The sequence below is a fragment of the Astyanax mexicanus genome, chromosome 6 (assembly GCF_023375975.1).
Source record: "Astyanax mexicanus isolate ESR-SI-001 chromosome 6, AstMex3_surface, whole genome shotgun sequence".
NCBI lineage: Eukaryota > Metazoa > Chordata > Actinopteri > Characiformes > Acestrorhamphidae > Astyanax > Astyanax mexicanus.
The window spans coordinates 13,964,650-13,986,914 of record NC_064413.1 but is presented as its reverse complement, the minus strand read 5'-3'; the positions used below and the strand labels follow the sequence as shown (position 1 = coordinate 13,986,914).

The window sequence follows — 22,265 nt, the reverse complement described above, 5'->3', positions numbered from 1 at the left end:
CTCTGTCCACATTTTATATTCTTCACCCGTTTTCCGACAAACCCCGCCCCCTGCGCTTGGATTGGCTAATAATAACGACTAAGCTCGTGTTTGGTGTTTGCTCCACAAAGATCCCACCAATAGGAGCGAGGAGGCGGGGCTTGTCCAAATACAGGCGTCTTTAGAAACGATACTTATAGAAAATCAAACAACAAGCACTTTTTTGAGTCATTTTCGCTTTCCCATCCCACCTGCCTACACAGCGAAACTAAATATTGTCACTCACAGCGAAACCTGGCGGTTAATGACGCAAATAATGCCTCTGACTGTAGATCATGCGGAAAATTAGGGCCAACATGACTTCTAGTCAGGTGTAAAAGTAACACCGCATTTATAAAAAAGAACATTTAAAAAAAAAGAGGGGCTGTTTTGCTGCTTCATGTCCTAAAAGTAAGCCTAAATTCATCCACATTGCTGTGAAAAACTCACTGCAAGTTACTGCAAACACTTGCAGTTGTTGCTGATAAGGGTGACCCAGCCAGTTTGGGGGCAGGTTTAGGAGGCAAACACTTTTTTTCACACAGGGTCATGTGTTTTTTTTTTTTCTTCTTCCTTAATAATAAAATATTTTTAAATTATTTAAAAACTGCAATTGTGTTTAATTGTGTTATCTTGGACTAATACTCAAATTTGTTTGATGATCTGAAAAAAACAGACAAACCTTTTCCAAGAAATTAAGAAATCATGAAGTGGGCAAACACTTTTTCACACCACTGTACATGGGTAAGAACTGTTTAGTGGATCACACTAAAAGTATGAATCAGGTACAGCAAGGGTTGCAGAACAGTTTGACAGAAGGTGCATGCATGAAAGTTTTTTTAAGAGTGATAAAGGGGCTCTGCACATAAGGACTTTTAACTAACCTTTACAGTTTTCTGTAGACCAAAGTTTACAGCATACAGTGATAATAAATCTGGTACACTGGATACTCTAAATTGCCAAGACAAATTGAAATCCTAAAATTGATCTGGTGTGTATGTGTAAGTGTGTGCTATGTATGTAAGTTTGTGTGTGTGTAAATGTGTGTATGACTGTGCCCAGACATGGATTGGGTGAATGCTGTAGTGCCCGTTGCAGTCTTCCAGGTGGACAGTTGTTTCCGGTTAAGAATACGCTGTATGCTATTGGCTGCCGCTTCTCACCGGTGTGTGGATGGGTGCTGAGTATGTATGGTTGTGTGTAAAACGTGTAAATTGTGAAGTGTCCTTGGGTTTCCCGAAAGGTACTATATAATCTGAACCTTATTACAGACACAGTGTAATACTTTACCTTTTCATATTTCTGAAACTCAATACCCATATGTAAACAGTCATTGTTTTTAAGTTAAGTTTGCATGGGACAGATGATGCTACATTGTTAAGTCATGATGATGTGTTAATTAATATTAGGTTATATTTTACAATGTTGTTACTCTGTGTTCACCTGATAAAGTGAATTTGGTACGATAAAAGATCCAGGAATAATATATAATGATCCTATGGGCGATGCCCCTGACCCCAGTCCACTCTCGGATGATTCATGTTATATTAACCTAAATAACAGCCAAGCTTAGGCTGTCAAGATAATTTTTTCCCCAACTGGTCCGCTTTTATATGTTTTCATGGAATGTTTTTCTATTTCTTTATTTAATTTATTTTCCACATGAAGATTACATATAAGTACGGTGGCCGAGAAAGCCCAACGCAGTGCAAATTGAAAAGCGCTGCAAAAGCACAAAACACATCCATCAAAATTACAACACAGGCACAGCTAATAGAAAAACGCGCTGCAAAAAGAAAAACGCGCTGCAAATAGAAAAACGCGCTGCAAATAGAACCACAACACAACGGAAGTGAGTCACAACGGAATTTTCCCGGGGGACCTTAAAAGATGCTGTACCAGCTGTATACAAAGGACAATAAGTGGCAAACAAGCTTCTGAAAAGTAAGTTATGTTTATTACCTGTGATTACCACGGTTGTGTACATATTATTAAAAGTTCTGCTTCACAAAACGCCTTGTTTGCCACGTATTGTCCTTTGTACACATAGTGAAGTCCGAGACGTTACTGAAGATGCAGCTTAGCTGGTACAGCATCTTTTAAGGTCCCCCGGGAAAATTCAGTTGTGTTGTGACTCACTTCCGTTGTGTTGTGGTTCTATTTGCAGCGCGTTTTTCTATTTGCAGCGCGTTTTTCTTTTTGCAGCGCGTTTTTCTATTTGCTGCGCCTGTGTTGTAATTTTGATGGATGTGTTTTGTGCTTTTGCAGCGCTTTTCAATTTGCACTGCGTTGGGCTTTCTCAGCCACCGTATATAAAAGAGACATATGGAATCACGTTGTAGAGATTAAAAAAAGGTTAGTCCTCTACAATTCACTGACCTAAACACTGAGACAGTGATTTGGGATGAGCTGGAGCTTCCCAGCGTGAAGAAAAAGCAGCAACTATTGTTCAGCACCTTCAGGAACTCCTTCAAGACGCTGAGAAAACTATTTCAGGAGACTCATGAAGACAATGAGAATAAAATACCAAGAGTGTGCAGATCTGTCCTCAAAGATAAATGTGGTTCTTAGAAGAATCTAAAGTATAAAACATATAACATATAAGTAGCATTAAATTTATAATGTTAAATTTATAACCTTTTGACTAGTACTATATATACATATTTTTATTTAGTCATTTGTGAATTTAAGAGTATCTTACAAGGCCTAAGTAACTAACCTTTTGTTATTTGAATTTCAGAATATGTATATTGATATTGATTACAACACATTTCTATGTTTTTGTTTATTTTTTGGGTGTAATGGTGAATAAATAATGCATATTTGGCAGAGATGAATCAATGTTTGTGGTTTAATTGACCATTGTGTTTCAAAACACAGTCAACAAAAATGTTTGTTAATTTTCACTCTGCAAAGCTCTTTGGTAAACACTTGCAGAACTGGTATTTAATAAATTGCATTAAACTATTTTATTGTAGTGTGCACATGTGTGTGTGTGTGTGTTTAACAATAATATATAATGAATTAAATAAATACGAATTATTTGCATAAATAGGTCAATTAATTCAGATCAATTATTATAAAGAGTTATTATTTAAATAGTTATATAAGAGTTATATATAGTAGCTTAAATCAGACTGTTTTATAGCAATTTACCAGAGTAAGATTGGTTATTATTGCATGTAAAAAAAAATCACTATAATTCACATTTTTTGGCCTAGTCTAAGTGAACAGTTTTGGCAGTTCACACAGTCTGAACTACAGCCAGGGTAAATGATCCACTGAAAAATGAGCAGGTTAATCCAGTAGATCTGTAAGAGACACAGATCCACACTTTATTCTGCATATAATTTTATTTTCTTATTACCTTATTTCTTATTACATTATTTGCATATTTAGCCTGTGAGAGGAAAAACTGGTTTTGTATGATCAAATGGGTACTTTATCATTTAATTAACAAGCACAGACAAAAAAATAAACGTTGAGAACTGACTATAAAATTTGCAACTTTGTGCAAACACTAGATGGCACCCCAGAGCAAATCCATAAAGAATGGTTCATATGAAGCTTGTGCAAATTGTGATTTGTAAAAGTTTAACTGTTTTTATACAAGGACGTACATGTGTTTTATCAAAACAGTGCAGAATAAAACATTAAAACACTTGATATAGTTATAGGACTTGATCTTGATCTTTAAAGACGCAAACCTTTAATGCAAACCTTTAATACAAACAGCAGCGCAAACTTTTAATGATTAACTTTAATGATTAACTTTATTGATTAACTTTCTATCTAATCAGAATTCAGCCTTAAACAAGTCGGATGCAAAAATAATCTACAGAAAATACACTCAGTAGCAATATTAAAATTATATTTTCAGTATTTTATATAGCATTACATTCTTATATTGACACATTTTACTCTTGTTCAATCAGTAATCTCTTAGGGTGTCCTATAGCAATTGTGTTTTGCTATACTGTTAAAGGTATATAAGTTCCTTATAGAACCTTTTGAGGTTCTTCATTTGAAACTGTGGAGGAACCTACTAGAAAAGGTTTGTAGAAGAAATAATTCACTGAGGCACCTTAAGCATTTTTAAAGATTAAAAAAACACGTTAAATGGGTTCCTCCTTCCTCCTTCCTGTTTGCGTTTGTTTATGTGTTTATATAAGAGACCACTTCAGTTTCTGAATCAGTGTCTCTGTTTTTGCTATTTATAGGTATGTGTTTGAGTAAAATGAACATTGTTGTTTTATTCTATAAACTACAGACAACATTTCTCCCAAATTCAAAATAAGAATATTGTCATTTAGAGCATTTATTTGCATAAAATGAGAAATTTCATATTTTATATTTCATATTAGTTCCATATAAGTTCATATTTCATATTCATAAAGTTTTAAGAGTTCAGAAATCAATATTTGGTGGAATAACCATGGTTTTTAATCAGAGTTTTTAAGCATCTTGGCATGTTCACCTCCACCAGTCTTACACACTGCTTTTAAATAAATTTATGCCCCTCCTGGTGCAAAAACTCAGTTCGGCTTGTGGGTTTTTGCCATTACTGCAACACTGCCTGGTCATTTAAATAACACATTTTAAACTGTTTTCTTAAAGTTTTGAGTTAGTTTTTAATAATTGATCTCTTTAATTCATATAATATATAATTTATTTTATTTTCTTTATGTATCTTTGGAACAGAACAAGGTCTTCAACAATTCAGAATGTTTGTGAATCACACTGTCCATGCTGCAAAGTTAAAAAAAAAAAGTCTTACAAAATTAGAGGAAGTGTTATGGGAGTGGGAGTCTTTCCTCTTCCCTCCCCCTCCTCTCTCTCTCTCTCTCTCTCTCTCTCTCTCTCTCACACACACACACACACACACACACACACACACACACACATCTGCAGCCAGTTTACAAATGCCATAATCCCTTTCTCCCCTCTCTGCAGTTATGAAACACTGAATGTGGACTTTGGGTTTGGGCTGCTTTCCAGAAACAGTGCTTATAAAGAGAGAGAGGGGGAGAGAGAAGAAGCCAAAGCTCTACGGTGTTTCCCCTCCACAGCACAGCAGACAGAGCAGTAGGTAAGCTACCAAAACTTCTCCCTTTCTACACACTAAAACACAAACCAGGCCTGTATCTGTGTGAGATTTGAGCCAACAAGGCTTCAGCTCCAGAAATGGGAATTGTGGGTGTTTTCTTTTCCTAGATCCACTAAAGGAATGTGTTTCAGGCCAGCACTAATACTTGTACACATTTTTTCCAGTAAAGGAACTTTTGGAGAACCAGACTGTAGCAAGTTTATTGGTTAATTTAATGTGCCTTTTGTGTTTGTAGCATAGTTGTAACACAATAAATTTTACTCTGAGTGAACACATAGTGTTACTCTGAGTGAACACACAAATATAAATACATCATTTTTTTCTTCACTTTGTCTTCACTTTGAAATACTTTTTGTTCATTTTATACAGTTTTCTTTGACGTAGGTAGCAAGAGGGTTAACCACTACAGTGCTGCCTGGTTATGTTGCAGGATTCTTATTAGTGTTTTTAAGATTAATTAATATATAATAGTTAAAAATATTATAAACCGCCCCTTTAAGAAAGTAACCTTTGACATCTGTGACATCACAACCTTTTGTTTCAAAATGACTGAAGACAATAATATTATTCTACCAAATATTTGTCATATTATCTTCACATTTAGGTGAGATAAATCGTATGCTGTCCACACTGGTGTGATAAATATCAAGGACATTAAAATAATATTAATAATAATAATTAACAAAAATCTAAATGTCTACAATGCTAGGTCAACCACGTTTTGTTTTTTGTTTTTTTTATCAAAGAGCAATTGCCTTGAAATGTGTCACCCTGGACTACATTGTGGATGAATTCATGATAGGAAATAAAACATGATCAAGCTAGAAAATGATGATTTCTCTTACAAATATGATTAATAGTTATTCTACATTATTAGTGTGATTGCAGATCACACTATTGATCTTCTTAAGTCTGTTTCTTATTATTATTATTATTATTATTATTATTCCACCTGTTTTTTGTCCGGTTAACTAGTGCCGCAGTTTTCGAAATATCGACTTCGTTCAAAAGAGAAAACGTGCGTCCATATCGGGAATGGTGGGCTTGTATACAGCTTTCCGATCGGACTTACGTTTTTCGTAAAAACTTCGTAAGTACGCGTTTTTTTGCCCATTGAAAATGAATGGGCAGAACTTTGCACGCCCGTGGACGTCGCAATGTTTGAAATACGAAGATGAAACCAATTGAGGACCTGTAGAACTTATTGAGCTCTTTCCGAAAATATGCGTTACGAAAAGTTACGACGTACGGATTTCGTACGATTGTCGTACGAAGTGGCCCCATTGGAATGAATGGGGCCAATCGGAGGACGGCAGCTAGATCGAAGGACAGGTAGCTAGAACTCCAGTACTGTGAGTGTATGGAGCAGCTATGGGATAAAACAGCATTAGGTCAAAAGTTTGGACACCCCGGCCCCCCAGTACTGTATGTAATGGAGCCATGGGTCAAAAGTTTGGACACCCCGGCCCCCCAGTACTGTGTGTAATGGAGCCACGGGTCAAAAGTTTGGACACCCCCGAACGGCCAGAGCAACCTAGCGTGCATAGCTGATTGATGTATTTGCACGTTGCGTAGCAACGTGCAAACACCATTTAATCTAATTTATGCATATAAATCACCTAGCAACCACCTAGAAACACCATAGCAACCACCCCGGATACCCTAGCAACACCTTAGCAACCGCCTAGCAACACCCTAGCAACCACCTAGCAACCACCTAGCAACACCTTAGCAACCACCCCGGATACCATAGCAACACCTTAGCAACCGCCTAGCAACACCTTAGCAACCACCTAGCAAACACCTAGCAACACCTTAGCAACCACCCCGGATACCATAGCAACACCTTAGCAACCGCCTAGCAACACCTTAGCAACCACCTAGCAACCACCTAGCAACACCTTAGCAACCACCCCGGATACCATAGCAACACCTTAGCAACCGCCTAGCAACACCTTAGCAACCACCTAGCAACCACCTAGCAACACCTTAGCAACCACCCCGGATACCATAGCAACACCTTAGCAACCGCCTAGCAACACCCTAGCAACCACCTAGCAACCACCTAGCAACACCTTAGCAACCACCCCGGATACCATAGCAACACCTTAGCAACCGCCTAGCAACACCCTAGCAACCACCTAGCAACCACCTAGCAACACCTTAGCAACCACCCCGGATACCATAGCAACACCTTAGCAACCGCCTAGCAACACCCTAGCAAACACCTAGCAACCACCTAGCAACACCTTAGCAACCACCCAAGATACCATAGCAACACCTTAGCAACCGCCTAGCAACACCCTAGCAACCACCTAGCAACCACCTAGCAACACCTTAGCAACCACCCCGGATACCATAGCAACACCTTAGCAACCGCCTAGCAACACCCTAGCAACCACCTAGCAACCACCTAGCAACACCTTAGCAACCACCCCGGATACCATAGCAACACCTTAGCAACCGCCTAGCAACACCCTAGCAACCACCTAGCAACCACCTAGCAACACCTTAGCAACCACCCCGGATACCATAGCAACACCTTAGCAACCGCCTAGCAACACCCTAGCAACCACCTAGCAACCACCTAGCAACACCTTAGCAACCACCCAAGATACCATAGCAACACCTTAGCAACCGCCTAGCAACACCCTAGCAACCACCTAGCAACCACCTAGCAACACCTTAGCAACCACCCCGGATACCATAGCAACACCTTAGCAACCGCCTAGCAACACCTTAGCAACCACCTAGCAACACCTTAGCAACCACCCCGGATACCATAGCAACACCTTAGCAACCGCCTAGCAACACCTTAGCAACCACCTAGCAACCACCTAGCAACACCTTAGCAACCACCCCGGATACCATAGCAACACCTTAGCAACCGCCTAGCAACACCTTAGCAACCACCTAGCAACCACCTAGCAACACCTTAGCAACCACCCCGGATACCATAGCAACACCTTAGCAACCGCCTAGCAACACCTTAGCAACCACCTAGCAACACCTTAGCAACCACCCCGGATACCATAGCAACACCTTAGCAACCGCCTAGCAACACCCTAGCAACCACCTAGCAACCACCTAGCAACACCTTAGCAACCACCCCGGATACCATAGCAACACCTTAGCAACCGCCTAGCAACACCCTAGCAACCACCTAGCAACCACCTAGCAACACCTTAGCAACCACCCCGGATACCATAGCAACACCTTAGCAACCGCCTAGCAACACCCTAGCAACCACCTAGCAACCACCTAGCAACACCTTAGCAACCACCCCGGATACCATAGCAACACCTTAGCAACCGCCTAGCAACACCCTAGCAACCACATAGCAACCACCTAGCAACACCTTAGCAACCACCCCGGATACCATAGCAACACCTTAGCAACCGCCTAGCAACACCTTAGCAACCACCTAGCAACCACCTAGCAACACCTTAGCAACCACCTAGCAACACCTTAGCAACCACCCAAGATACCATAGCAACACCTTAGCAACCGCCTAGCAACACCTTAGCAACCACCTAGCAACATCTTAGCAACCACCACGGATACCATAGCAACACCTTAGCAACACCTTAGCAGATACCAGCCAGCACTGCAATCACACTCGCAGTTTCTGCAGGAACTGCAATCTAGTTCTAATTATTGCCCTTTAATTATACACATAGCTCCACAGACTGGGCTGAAAATGTAAGGCAGATTCAGGTTTCTGTTATATTTAATGTTTTTTATCAATGTTTTTTATCATCAAGTGAAGTGTAGATGCTGAAATGCATTTAAACTCCCAATAGTTCTGCCTTGTAAACACACACACACACACACACACACACACACACACACACACACACACACACACACACACACACACTTACCAAACACTCTTCCTTCCCCATTCTTAAAGGAGAACTCCGGTGTAAAATGAATTTGGTTGTAGTAAAACGTGATAAAAAGTACTTACCTTTGTTGAAGAGCCCACCTACAGCTTCCTGAGATACAGACATTTTGTGCTTTTTGCCCAGCACTCTGTACAACAGCCGATAAATCGCCTTTTACATCATTATCTAGGCTTAAAGTATCTCCACACCCCCTTGGTTAGAATCCGGAGAGCCCTGACATTTAGGTTGAGGCATTAATAGCTTAAAAAGTGCACAAGAAGCTTATTAAAAAACACTGTTTACATTCTATAACACTAGCTTTCAGCTCTGGGAGCCGCCATCACTGTACTGATAATGACATATACATAGATCCCGCATAGCCTGCCTCCTGGCATCAGCTGCTACGAGGTGTGGAGCTACTTTTAGTCTGGAAAGCGATTTATCAGCTGTTGTACAGAGTGCTGGGCAAAATGCACAAAATGACTATCTCAGGAAGCTGTATGAGAGTGGTGGTGGGCTATTCACCAATGTAAAGAATTTTATCATGTTTTACTACAACCAAAGTCCATTTCACCCCAGAGATCTCCTTTAACTTGCTCTCATAACTATCAGGTATTTCATATATGTTTTCCAGTTTGTGCTGTGTGTCTTGTCAGAGGCCTGGATTATGTGATTGCACAGGCAGCTGATCCAAAGCAAACAGAGTCAATTCCAGGCTCAGAGCCATACTGGAAGGTGAACATGTTTAACAAAGAGCTTGCTGCATAAGATAAAGGTTACTGACTGTCTTTTTAGGTTCTAAATAAGTTATGTACTTACATAATAATAAGAAGAAACATCTTCCCTAAACAACATATTATTCTAGCTGTTATATTAACATTAGCATATTGCTTTTTACAATGTTTCTACTTCATTTTTAAAGAACTGTGGCGGTGACCTGCTTTATTCTTAGGAAAAATAGAATACATCTAGATTAAATAACATATTTTAGCTGCTATATCATGAGTGATAACATGTGGTTTATTGGTCAGTTGCAGCCATTTTATGAAATGTATTTTAATGAAAAATATCACTGTTTTTACTTGTTAATTGAAAGACAAACCTGAAAAAGCATATGCAATATTCTAAATTCACTCAATGTGGATCTGTTACACTGTAGTCATGTTTAAGTCTTTTTTATTGTTTATTTTTTACACAGCATAGCAGGCTAGCTATTTTTTACACCACATCAAAATACAAATCGTTTAGTTATCAGTCAATTAATTCAGCAAGCTCTGACCTCAGGAAATCCCATTTTACCCTTAATAAAAAAATTTTTTTACAATGCAAGAATGAAAGGCATTGCTCTTTACCACTGTTATCAGCAGCATCCTTCATTTTTCAAGAATCTTATTATTACACATTTGGCATCAAGGAGACATACTGAAAGTTCATGAAGTATTCTTGTTTGCCCTCTTTCAGAAATCCTATTACAGAACATTCCCATATACACTGGACTGTTGTGCTTTACAGTCCAGTCTTCATGCGCTAAATAGGGCTGTGTATTGGCCGGCATCAGCAATTTCAGTTAAATGTATCATAAAGCAGAGGAACACAGTGATATTTGAGATGCGAAATAAAGTTTATTGGAATTACAGGGGAACGTGTAGTTGAGAATCTTGTTAAAGTTGAGGATCGCATGGATTTCAGTTAATATTAGCAGATGCTTGAGAACAAGACTCTTTAAAAATGTTTAAGAATTAGTGAGAAAGTTAAGTTTCACCGGAGCTTGATATTTAATCAAAGCAAGGATCCTAAACACTACTAAACACTGCTCAAAATCTACTAAGACATTCATGCAGAGAAACAAGTACAGCGTTCTAGAATGATCATCTCAGTCTCCAGACCTGAATATTATAGAAAATCTGTGGTGTGATTTAAAGCGAGCCCTTTATGCTCAGAAACATCAAACCTGACTGAACTGGAGATGATTTGTAAAGAAGAATGATCCAAAATACCTTCAACCAGAAGCCAGACATTCTTTGGAAGTTATAGGAAGCATTTAGAGGCTGTTGTTTCTGCAAAAAGGGGAATCTACTAAATATTGATATGACATTTTTTGGGATGCCCAAATTTATGCCCCTGCCTAATATTGTTTAAAGAATTATTGAACACTTTCTGTAAATCCTATAAACTTCATTTCACTGCTTAAATATTACTGTTTATCTCCTCTATGATATAGTTAACTGAAATTGCTGATCTGAAACAACCAAATATTTATAAAGAAAAATCATGAAAAATATCAGGGGTGCCCAAACTTCTTTATACCACTGTATTTATGTAACCTAATAGTTAAAAAAGAATTGATAGTGTTGCAAAGCAAAATATCAACATACATTTATAATTTAAACCCCTAATGCCAAATGCATTGATGTATTGCAGCAACAAGCATGTATTGAATCATCCAATGTGGCAACAAAGTATATTTTTCTATGCTTTTTGACGTTGACTGTTTGGGTTTTGTTTTTGTTTCCCCCTCAGGAAGGATCATGGGTGGTCTGAAAGAAGTCTGCTGTCTTCTCTTGGTCTCCACACTCTTCTTTACCTTTTGTCTTCCTTCTGCTATGGCTGGAAAGGTTCTCGTCTTTCCTGTGGATGGTAGCCACTGGATCAACATGAAGATCATAATAGAGGAGCTCCACGCCAGAGGCCACGAGGTCACCGTGGTCCGAACAGCCACCAGCTGGTATGTTAAGGAAGAGTCTCCTCACTACAAGTCCATTACAGTGACTCTTCCAAAGGGAGTGATCATTGAGGACGAAGACTTTTTTGTGTCGTTTCTGAGTAAAATGCTGGAGATACAGCGGGGAAGAGGGTCTCCTCTCGCGTTCATTAAGTTCTTCTGGGAGATGCTGTCTGCGCTGGGGAATATTCACTGGCAGGCAAGTCAGCTGGCAGTGGAGATATTTGAAAACCAAACACTAATGGAAGAGCTCAGATCCACACACTTTGATTTAGCTCTGATTGACCCTGGCACTCCTCCTGGGGTGCTGGTGGCTCACAAACTGGGTTTACCAATGGTGTTCAACGTACGGTGGATCACTAGTGGTGAGGGGCACTTTGTTGTTGCTCCTTCTCCCATTTCGTACGTCCCTACGTCAGGCTTTGCTGCCTCAAACCAGATGACGTTTGGAGAAAGGGTCAAGAATGCAGGTTACTACATTTTGAACAACTGCATTGACCGCTTCATTGTAAGTCCACCCTATAATGTGCTGATGACACGTTACTTTGGACCCGATGCCAACTTCTACCACCTCCTGCAGGGCACAGACCTCTGGCTGATGAGGGTGGATTTTGTCTTTGAGTTCCCCCGACCGACCATGCCCAACATTGTTTACATTGGTGGGTTCCAGTGCAGACCTGCAAAACCCTTACCAGCAGAGCTCCAGCAGTTTGTGGAAGGATCAGGAGAGCATGGAGTCATAATCATGTCATTAGGCACACTACTGAAAGGTCTTCCCGCTGAGATTACATCTGAGATCGCTGCTGCTTTTGCTCAGCTTCCCCAGAGGGTAGTCTGGAAGCATGTGGGGGAGCGACCCAAAAATCTTGGAAACAACACATTGTTGGTTAACTGGATGCCTCAGAACGACTTGCTGGGTCACCCCAAAACCCGGCTGTTTGTCGCACATGGTGGCACCAATGGCGTCTACGAGTCTATCTACCATGGCGTTCCAATGTTGGGTCTTCCATTACTGTTTGACCAGTTTGAGAACTTTTTGCGCCTTGAGGTACGAGGGGCAGCTAAAGCTTTTGATGTCTCTAATCTGAAAAGTCAGGACTTCCTAAAAGCAATAAAAGAAGTCCTACATCAGCCATCGTACAGGGAAAACATGCAACGACTCTCTAGATTGCACCGTGACCAGCCTGTTCATCCACTTAACAATTCCATCTTTTGGATAGAGTTTGTAATGCGCCATAAAGGGGCAGCGCACCTGCGCACAGAGTCATATAAAATGCCCTGGTACTCTTACCACTCCCTGGATGTAATAGGGTTCCTTCTGGCTGTCATGTTAGCACTATTTGGTGCTGTGATATTAATTATGCGTCTCTTGTGCCTTCGAATGTGCAGAAGACAAAAATCTAAAATTGAATAATTAATACTACTTGAGAGGGAAGGATAGATACAGTGTAATTAACCAATTAAAGCTTATTGCTGTTTTTGTTTACGCCCTGTTATATATTACAGTATGTAAAACTATTGATGAAAATGAATTTTGGGTCATATAAATGCTGAAGCTAATTGTATCAATATTGCATACGTTTTGGCATTAATATTTACGAATACTGCACTTTTTAGACCCAGAATTATTTTATTCTAATCAATAAACCTGGCTTTTAATCTGTGATGTTTACTCTAATAATAATTAGAGTAATAATTGTAATGCTGCTTTATTTCTGTTGCATCTACTGTAAAGTAAATTTATATCATATTGATTTAAAAAGATTTCATTTAGAAAAAAGAGAATGAATTTTTACTTTAAACATCCTCAAATCACAAAAATGCTGTTTCTTACATTTACTTAGACTTTTATTTGGTTGAAGACAGTATGAATCCAAACCTTTTCATGTTTTGTCTGGTCAACTTTATTTAATTTGTTAATATACACTTAACAAAAATATAAATACAACACTTTGTTTTGCTCCCATTTTTCATGAACAGAAGCTAACACAGATTTAGACCCAGTTGTAAACAAAATTTGAGAGAAAAATGCCTTTTGTGTACAAATGAAAAATCTCAGATCTTTAGCTTTTAGATTAGCTCATGAAAAATGGGACTTGTGGGACGTGTTAATATTTTTGTCCAGTATACATTCATTCCTGCATTTTAGACCTGCAACACAATCCAAATTTGGCCCTGATGACCAAGTAATGTAATCTGAAAGATTTATATGAGGTTGCTTATGTTTTTGAAAGTAACAAATTTAAATAAATAGAAAAGTAATTTTACATAAAACCGTTCTGTTTGTCTGTACTACATATCAAACCATCTTATGTTCACATCAAGCAATCTGGTGTCTTCATTAAACAAATTTCCTGTCTACTACATTATATAAACCTCTCACTGCTGGATAATGGGAACATAAAAAAACAAACAAAAGAGTTAATGCACTGTCCTTTTCTGTAGAAATAATAGCCAGCTTTTAACATACAAAATTGTGAAAATTCATCCCTCCCATTGTGATGATGACTGGCACAGGCGTCTGTGAGCTGATGTATCAAGGCTGGGTCCTACGAGAACATTGGCTACCCAGTGATGCTGCATTAGCAGCCGTTGGAAAAGAAGCTGTGACTGACTTCACATCTATCAGTAGATGCATGCGCTCATCCTCATCCTCCTAATATTGAGAGCCTTTCTAGTGATTGGGGTAGTTCATGTGAATGCGGATTGGGTAATTGAACTTCAAAATGGGATAGAAAATTGTTTACAATTAGGAATAAATTATCAAACAAAAAGTCCACATCAAAAATTATACTAATTTCTAATTACAGTTGCAAGAAAAAATTATGTGAACCCTTTGGAATTACTTGGATTTCTGCATGAATTGGTCATTAAATGTGTTCAAATCTTCAGTCACAACGATAGACAAAAACACTGATACCACACAGAAAATTATATGTTTGCAGGGTTTTATTGAACACAACATGTTAACATTCACAGTGCAGGGTGGAAAAAGTATGTGAACCTTTTGGATTAAATAACTGGTTGACTCAACCAAACTGTTGAGCTTCAGTTGGTGGACAGATGGTCTTAAGTTTTCCTGCAAAATGTTTTGTTAAACTTGGGAATTCATTTTTCCGTTGATAACGAGAATCGATCCAGGCCCTGAGGCAGCAAAGCAGCCCCAAACCATGATGCCCCCTCCACCATGTTTCACAGTTGGGATGAGGTTTTGATAGTGGTGTGCTGTGTCTTTTTTCTTCACACATAACGTTATGTGTTCCTTCCAAACAACTCAATTTTGGTTTTATCTATCCACAGTATATTTAGCCAGTAGTGCTTTGAAAGATCCAGGTGCTCTTTTGCAAACTTCAAACGTGCATCAATGTTTTTTGGGAGAACAGTGGCTTCCTCCGTGGTGTCTTCCCATGAATTTGATTCTTGTTTAATGTTTTCTTTATTGTAGATTTGTTAGCAAAAATGTTAGCATGTGCCTGAGATTTCTGTAAGTCTTCAGCTGACACTCTAGGATTCTTCCTCACCTCATTGATCATTCTGCGCTGTGCTCTTGCAGTCATCTTTACAGGACGACCACGCCTAGGGAGAGTAGCTACAGTGCTGAACGTTCTCCATTCTCCAAGTCTGTCTTACCGTGGACACATGAACATCAAGGCTTTAAGAGATACTTTTATACCCCCTTTGTATTTCCAGCTTCCAGCTTCAAGTCACTTTTGCGCGAGTCATGATTCACGTAAAGTAATGCTTCTTAAGAACAGCAAACTCAAAACTGGTGTGTGTCTTTTTTAGGGCAGGGCAGCTTTAACTAACACATCCAATCTCTTACACACTGCTTTTGGATAGCTTAATGACACTCCTGGTGCAAAAAGTTCAAGCAGTTCAGCTTGGTTTGATGGCTTGTGATCACCCATCTTGATTATATTTCAATTTGGTAAAATCAAAGAAACTTTTTTATTTTTTCCAAAGCTGTATATTAGATCTTTATTCACTAGATTTAAACTGTGGTTTCATTACATATATTTATTTATATTTTTATATTCTCATCACAAGCAATGAGAGGGAAGAAGTAAGAGTGCAAAATATAAAGTGTCTGAACAGTCCAGCAGAGTAAAGGAATCAACATACTGTGGTTTAATTACTACAGTAACTATTAAAAAGGTTACATGGCCGTGTATCATGTTATGACTTCATTATTATATTTTCTATTTTCTGACAACGAAGTCACAAGGTTTTGTTGCAGTAATGGTTTATGTATCCTGTTAGAGATTAAAAATTGCTACTGATGGAATGCTGAATCTTATTCATAGACTGGAAAAGGCTTATTGTCCAGAGAGATTATGTTTAGTTACTGATGGTATTAATACCAATATTTTGAAAATTAACATATAATTGCATAGATTATTAGTTTATTAGATAAACAAAAGCATATGTACACATTCCTAAATGTACCATTTTAAGTTTAAAGTAATCACTTTAATCACCCTTCTTTCAGATTCCTCACACAAAAAAGTACAGATAGTGAAACATTAATTTCATCAAATATTCATCATATTGTCTCTGCAATAAATGAGGTAAAACTGAAGTTGTCCATTCTGTCATTATAAAATATCATTGTAATTAAAATAAAAATGTTTATTTGAAACAGAACACGGTCACAATGAAAAGGCCAAAATGCAACCCTTATAAACAGAGCTGTTGTTTATAGATTCTCTCTACAACTGATTTGTTTCTGTCCACTTGTATGTGTATTCTGTTTTCCTGCTATTCTTTTCTTTGTTCCATCCATTCTTCATTAGATGTTGACTGGTTATAGCAGAGGGTGCTTCAGCCATTTAGGATCTAAAGGTAATTGTAGTGTTCTTATAATAAAAAGTAACCTATCGCGGGATTAGAGTAGTGACGCACGTGAGATCACTAGCGAGACTGTAAGGATAGGGAGAGGGCCATTATGAACATGTATGTGTGCTAAGTTAGGTGTGTTTATTAAAAGCCTCAACAAACGGATACTACTCTCGTGTGTGTTATCTCTAAAACACCACAACTGGCGACGAGGATGTACCAGACGGCATAGCAGGACGGAATTAAAAGCTCTCTCAGCTGTTGACGGACCCGGAGCGGAAAAAAAAGAGAATCTAAGAACGTCGGAGCTACAATTCCGGATTTTCACTGGAAATTCGACAACACTCTCTCAGGGAAGTAAAATAAGTTTTCTGTGTGATGCCAAAACGTTTAATTATCGGAATTGAGCGTGCATATGCCAGAATTACTGCTCACGGAACCTGTTAGAAGCCTCGTTTGAAAACAAAAGTGAAAATGGCTCATGCGGTCCCGCTCGGTGGGCTCACGGCCCCGAAACCATTAGACACTGTTGGCGAGCCTGAAACTTTACATCAACGATGGGAAATGTGGAAGAGTGAACTTGAAATATACATTGTAGCGTCAGGAGTCGTAAATGCTGCACAAAAGCGAGCTGTGTTGTTGTTGACAGGGGGAGAGGGGCTGCGTGAGATATGGAAAAATTTCACTGACGAGCAGAAAGCCCATCAACCCGCTACTGATCTGCAACCTGCACGAGATGTATATCAAGTAGCCATCCGACTTTTTGACAACACATTTGCACTAAGGGAGAACATACCTAAAGCCCGTACAAAATTCTGGGAAACAGAGCCCAATGCTGGTGAGACAATAAATAATTTTATCACTCGCCTCAAGGTACTAGTGAAAACATGCAACTTCGATGCTGAAGCTGATAATCATGTAAGAGATAAAGTACTGCTGCACATTAAAAATTCTGAGTTAAAAGGCAAATTATACAGAGAAGATAATCTCACACTGGATCGCCTTATCCAAGTAATTGGCTCATACCACCACAAGGAGGCGCTAATACTCAGGTCTCCAGCAAATACAAACCATGTCTCTGGTAGAGCAAGGTCCAAACCAAAGCCAAAGGCACCATCACAGTCAGGGTGTTACAAGTGTGGTGCACAAGGACACATAGGTCGCGAATGCATCCGATCCAAGAACCACAAGTGCAGCCACTGTGGGAAAAGGGGTCACTTTGATGATCTCTGCTTCCACAAAGATAAATACAAGTCAAACCAAGTTGACACGCCAAGTTCACAGGGTTGTAGCAGAGCCTCAGGTCGCAGCAGGGATGATCCAAAGCAAAGCAAAGGTCGAAACAAAAAAAGCCAACGTAGGGTAGAAGAAGGAGAAAACAATGACTCGCGGAGTGATTCTGAAGATCTCTACCTATTCAGAATATCTAAAGCAGAGGACACCCTAGATCTGCGCCTGAACGGTTTCACCTTACCCATGGTGATAGACTCTGGTGCTCACCACAACACGCTGTCTGAGCATGATTTTAAAAGATTACAGAAGGCCAGGCCCGAAGTCAGTGTGCAACCTGCCTCCACAAAACTGTATTCTTATGCCAGTAAACAAGCCCTCAAGCTCCTAGGCAAATGCACACTTGAAGTTGAAGTCCCAAACACAACCCGGCGTGCTACTGCTTCATTCTTCGTGGTGCCACAAGCACAAGCGTCACTTCTGAGCAGCAGAACCAGTAAAGAGCTAGGACTGTTGAGAGTTGGCATCAATGCGAACATCCTGAGCTGCTCTGGAGCCGACGTATGGACAAGTCTGCGCACAAAGTACCCACAAGTCTTCACTGGGCTGGGGAAACTCAAGAGCTACCAGCTCAGACTTAAAATTGATCCAGACGTCACTCCAGTCATTCAGCCCGTGCGGAGGATTCCCTTTAACCGAAGGCAGCGCGTCATTGAAAAATTACAAGAGCTAGTGGACCTAGACGTCATTGAACGAGTGTCAGAACCAGCTCATTGGGTGAATCCGCTAGTCACTGTGGAGAAAAGGCCGGAAAATGACCACAAACATGGAGATGTGAGAATCTGCATTGACATGCGGAGAGCCAATGTGGCCATCATCCGTGAGCGTCATCCTGTGCCTACCATCGATGAGACAATCCAGGAAATGGCTGGAGGGAAGTACTTTTCCAAAATTGACCTCAACATGGCATATCACCAAGTAGAGCTCCACCCCGACTCCAGAGAAATCACAACATTTGCTGCACCAGGAGGACTCTACAGGTACAAAAGGCTCTTATTCGGAGTGAACATGGCATCAGAAAAATTCCAACAGATAATCAGCCAAGTTATCAAGGACTGCCCAGGTGCATATAACATGTCTGACGACATAGTCGTAGTTGGCAGCACAGAAGCTGAACATGACGAAAGGCTGGCTACCGTGGTGCAACGGCTAGCTGAAAGAGGACTGACAGTCAATGAAAATAAATGCCAGATCAAACTCACATCCATCAAGTACATGGGTCATGTCCTATCACAAGAAGGCCTTAAAGTATCAGACGAAAAGGTCAGAGCCATTGCACACGCTCCCCCACCAACTGACGCGTCACAAATGCGTAGCTTCCTCGGATTGGCCCAGTTCTGTGCAAAGTTCATCCTACAGTTCGCCACAATAACTGCGCCTCTCTGGGAACTCACTAAGCGAGATGCTGAGTGGAAATGGGAGAAGGAGGAACAGCGTTCGTTTGACCAGCTCAAAAATGCTTTGATCAACGCGCCCGTCATGGCATACTACTCAGTTGGAAGACCAACCAGAATCACCTGTGACGCTTCCCCCATCGGCGTAGGCGCCATCTTAGAGCAACAACAGACAGACGGAGTCTGGAAGCCAGTGTATTACGCCAGCAGGAAGCTCACACCCACTGAGACACGGTACTCTCAGTTTGAAAGAGAAGCTCTCGGAGTATTCTGGGCCTGTCAAAAATTCAGCCTGTATCTCATCGGATGTGAATTCAAAATCCTCACAGATCACAAGGCGCTTGTGAAAGTGCTGTCTCCTAACTCACTCCCTCCATCAGCCAGAGTGGAACGGTGGTTGCTGTACCTGCAACAGTTCACCTACCAAGTAGTCCACATCCCTGGCAAAACCAACAAGGCCGACCCCCTGAGTCGTCAACCCGTTGGTCATCGAGACAAAGCTGAGGAGAGAGAAACAGATGAGTACATCTACAGCATCATCAAAGATTCCACACCTCATGCTCTAACCCCCCGTGAAATCGAGCAGGCATCAAAGGATGATCCGACTATCTCCAAACTACGCCAGGCCATACAGAAAAATGACTGGACCTACTTTAAAGGCACAGCATTCCAGGCGGTCAAAGATGAACTTTGGACGGCTGGACAGATGGTCATGCGAGGAAACAGGATCGTGATTCCTGAAGCCCTGCAAGAGCACGTGGTACAGTTAGGACATGAAGGACATCAGGGGATTGTACGAACAAAGAATCGACTGCGAACTAAAGTCTGGTGGCCTGAAATTGACAAAATGGTGGGAGAGCAAATAAAGCAATGCTACCCATGTCAAGTGATAGGCCAGAACGCTCCACCAGAAGAGTTGGAGCGTACGCCATTGCCAGACCAGCCCTGGACTTACCTGGCAGTTGACCTGCTGAGCATCTGTGAAGGTAATTACATGCTGGCCGTAGTTGATTACTACTCCAGGTGGCCCGAAGTTGCCTACATGAAGGTCACCAATGCCACCAATGTGATTAATGCTCTCGAAATGATATTTCAAACTCATGGCTATCCCAAGTATCTGAGAAGCGACAATGGACAACCGTTTGCATCCAGAGAGTTCCATGATTACCTCACCGCGCATGGCATCATGCAGCTGAAAGGAGTACCATACTGGCCTCAGTCGAACGGAGAAGTGGAAAGATTTAACAGAACAATTCTGAAGTCAGTGAAGATAGCCAAAATTGAAAGGAAAGATTGGAAAATTGCACTGAGAAGTTTTCTGTTCCACTACCGGACCACTCCTCATGCAGTCACAGGAGTGTCCCCAGCAAAGATGTTGATGAACAGAGATCTCCGCGACAAACTGCCAAGCTTCACCGGTATGTCTGCTGACAGTGATGTTCCCCATGCAGCTGTGTCAGAGGAAATTCGTGACAAGGACGCTTTGCACAAGTTGAAACGAAACATCGCTGCTGATCAGCGAAGAGGAGCCAAGGATCAGGAAATAAAACCAGGAGACACTGTTCTTTGCAAGAACCTGCACAAATCCAACAAGCTAGACCCCAACTTTGAGTCACAGCCATATGGAGTCATCAGTAAACAAGGAAATGCAGTCATCATTCAACAACCCAACAGCCCACCCATAATGAGAAATGCCGCTCATGTGAAGAAGTTTTGCAGTGATGTCAGTCTCAGCGCCCCCTCCGTTCCAAATCCAGTTACCACACCAGCTGAGTCTGTTCCAGTCACCATTCCTACGCCCTCCTGTCCCCCACCTTCTATAGATCCGAAGCCCATGACAGCGGTACCGTCACCTGATGTTCCTGTGAAGTCGACTCGTGTCCGGTCTCCACCTGTATGGCAGAAGGACTTTGTGATGTCTACCTGACGTCTGACTTTGGCAGAAGAAAAAAAAAACAGAGAAAGACTAATGGTTTTGTTGTTTAAGACGAGGGAAGGGAGAATTACTTTAGAATAGGTTTAGTTTGAAACGGATGTTTATTTTATTATTCTGATTCTGAAAGGAAAGAACTTTTATGTTAACATGCTGAAATGTGATTAGTTTAGAATGCAGAGCTGATGTCGTATAAGTTAAGTTCAACGTAGTATAGCTACATTGACATAGATATGATTTATTTTCTTTAATTCTACCCCCAGGAATTTCATTATTGAAAAGAGGGAAGATGTAGTGTTCTTATAATAAAAAGTAACCTATCGCGGGATTAGAGTAGTGACGCACGTGAGATCACTAGCGAGACTGTAAGGATAGGGAGAGGGCCATTATGAACATGTATGTGTGCTAAGTTAGGTGTGTTTATTAAAAGCCTCAACAAACGGATACTACTCTCGTGTGTGTTATCTCTAAAACACCACAGTAATCAAGCTAGATACATCTCCCCTGTGCCAGCAGCTTTTAAAAACTCCACATCATTCTTCAGAACACTGCATACATAAGAACTACTGTTTTAGATAACAGCTCTGGCCATTGTGTGGCTCACACATCTTTTATTAACTTCTATTTCCATAACAAGTCTAAGAAATAAAAACACAAACATAAAAATATATTGTAACTTAATTCATTATGAATTAAGTCAGGGTGCGCAGGGGCAACTAGACTAGATGATATCAACATACACCCTTGTTTGTAATTTATCCAAAACACACATGTACAGAAAAATGTATATTTATTAAAACATGTTTGTTGTCTTCCATAAGTTTTAGTCACATTATTATATTAGATTATTTTTTTATTACTCAGTGTCTCTGTATCCCAACCAGACCTCAATAATGTTTTATAATGTATCTTGATTTTAAATGTTCTCATTCCCATAAATGCTGTCAGGTTCAGTCAGTGAAATGAAATGAATGGCTCCTAAATTTAACTTTTTTCAGTACTGTCTAACTTTAATATCTCAGTTTTGTCACAGTCAATGAAAGGACTGCCATGTGCTGGAGGGACACTAACTCTTAAA

The 22,265-nt window shown here is 40.3% G+C and overlaps 1 protein-coding gene across 2 annotated transcripts; it reads left to right on the top strand.

Moving 5' to 3' along the window:
- The first annotated feature begins 4,900 nt into the window (after nt 1–4,900).
- On the top strand, nt 4,901–13,400 carry LOC103038811 (UDP-glucuronosyltransferase 2A2-like). 2 transcript variants are annotated; one of them, XM_049480607.1, is made up of 2 exons: nt 4,901–5,103; nt 11,533–13,400. In XM_049480607.1, the coding sequence occupies exons 1-2, from the start codon at nt 4,986–4,988 to the stop codon at nt 13,146–13,148; spliced, it is 1,734 nt and encodes a 577-aa protein (XP_049336564.1). In that variant the 5' UTR covers nt 4,901–4,985; the 3' UTR covers nt 13,149–13,400. The 2 variants fall into 2 exon arrangements, with proteins under 2 accessions (XP_049336564.1, XP_049336565.1); XM_049480608.1 differs by having other exon boundaries at nt 4,949–5,107.
- Nucleotides 13,401–22,265: the final 8,865 nt, after the last annotated feature.

What these genes read in the sequence shown, in the direction of transcription:
- LOC103038811 (XM_049480607.1), top strand. Translation starts at nt 4,986, where the DNA reads ATGTGGACTTTGGGTTTGGGCTGCTTTCCAGAAACAGTGCTTATAAAG. An exon ending in ACAGCACAGCAGACAGAGCA is followed by an intron (nt 5,104 to 11,532) that starts GTAGGTAAGCTA and finishes TTTCCCCCTCAG; the next exon opens with GAAGGATCATGGGTGGTCTG.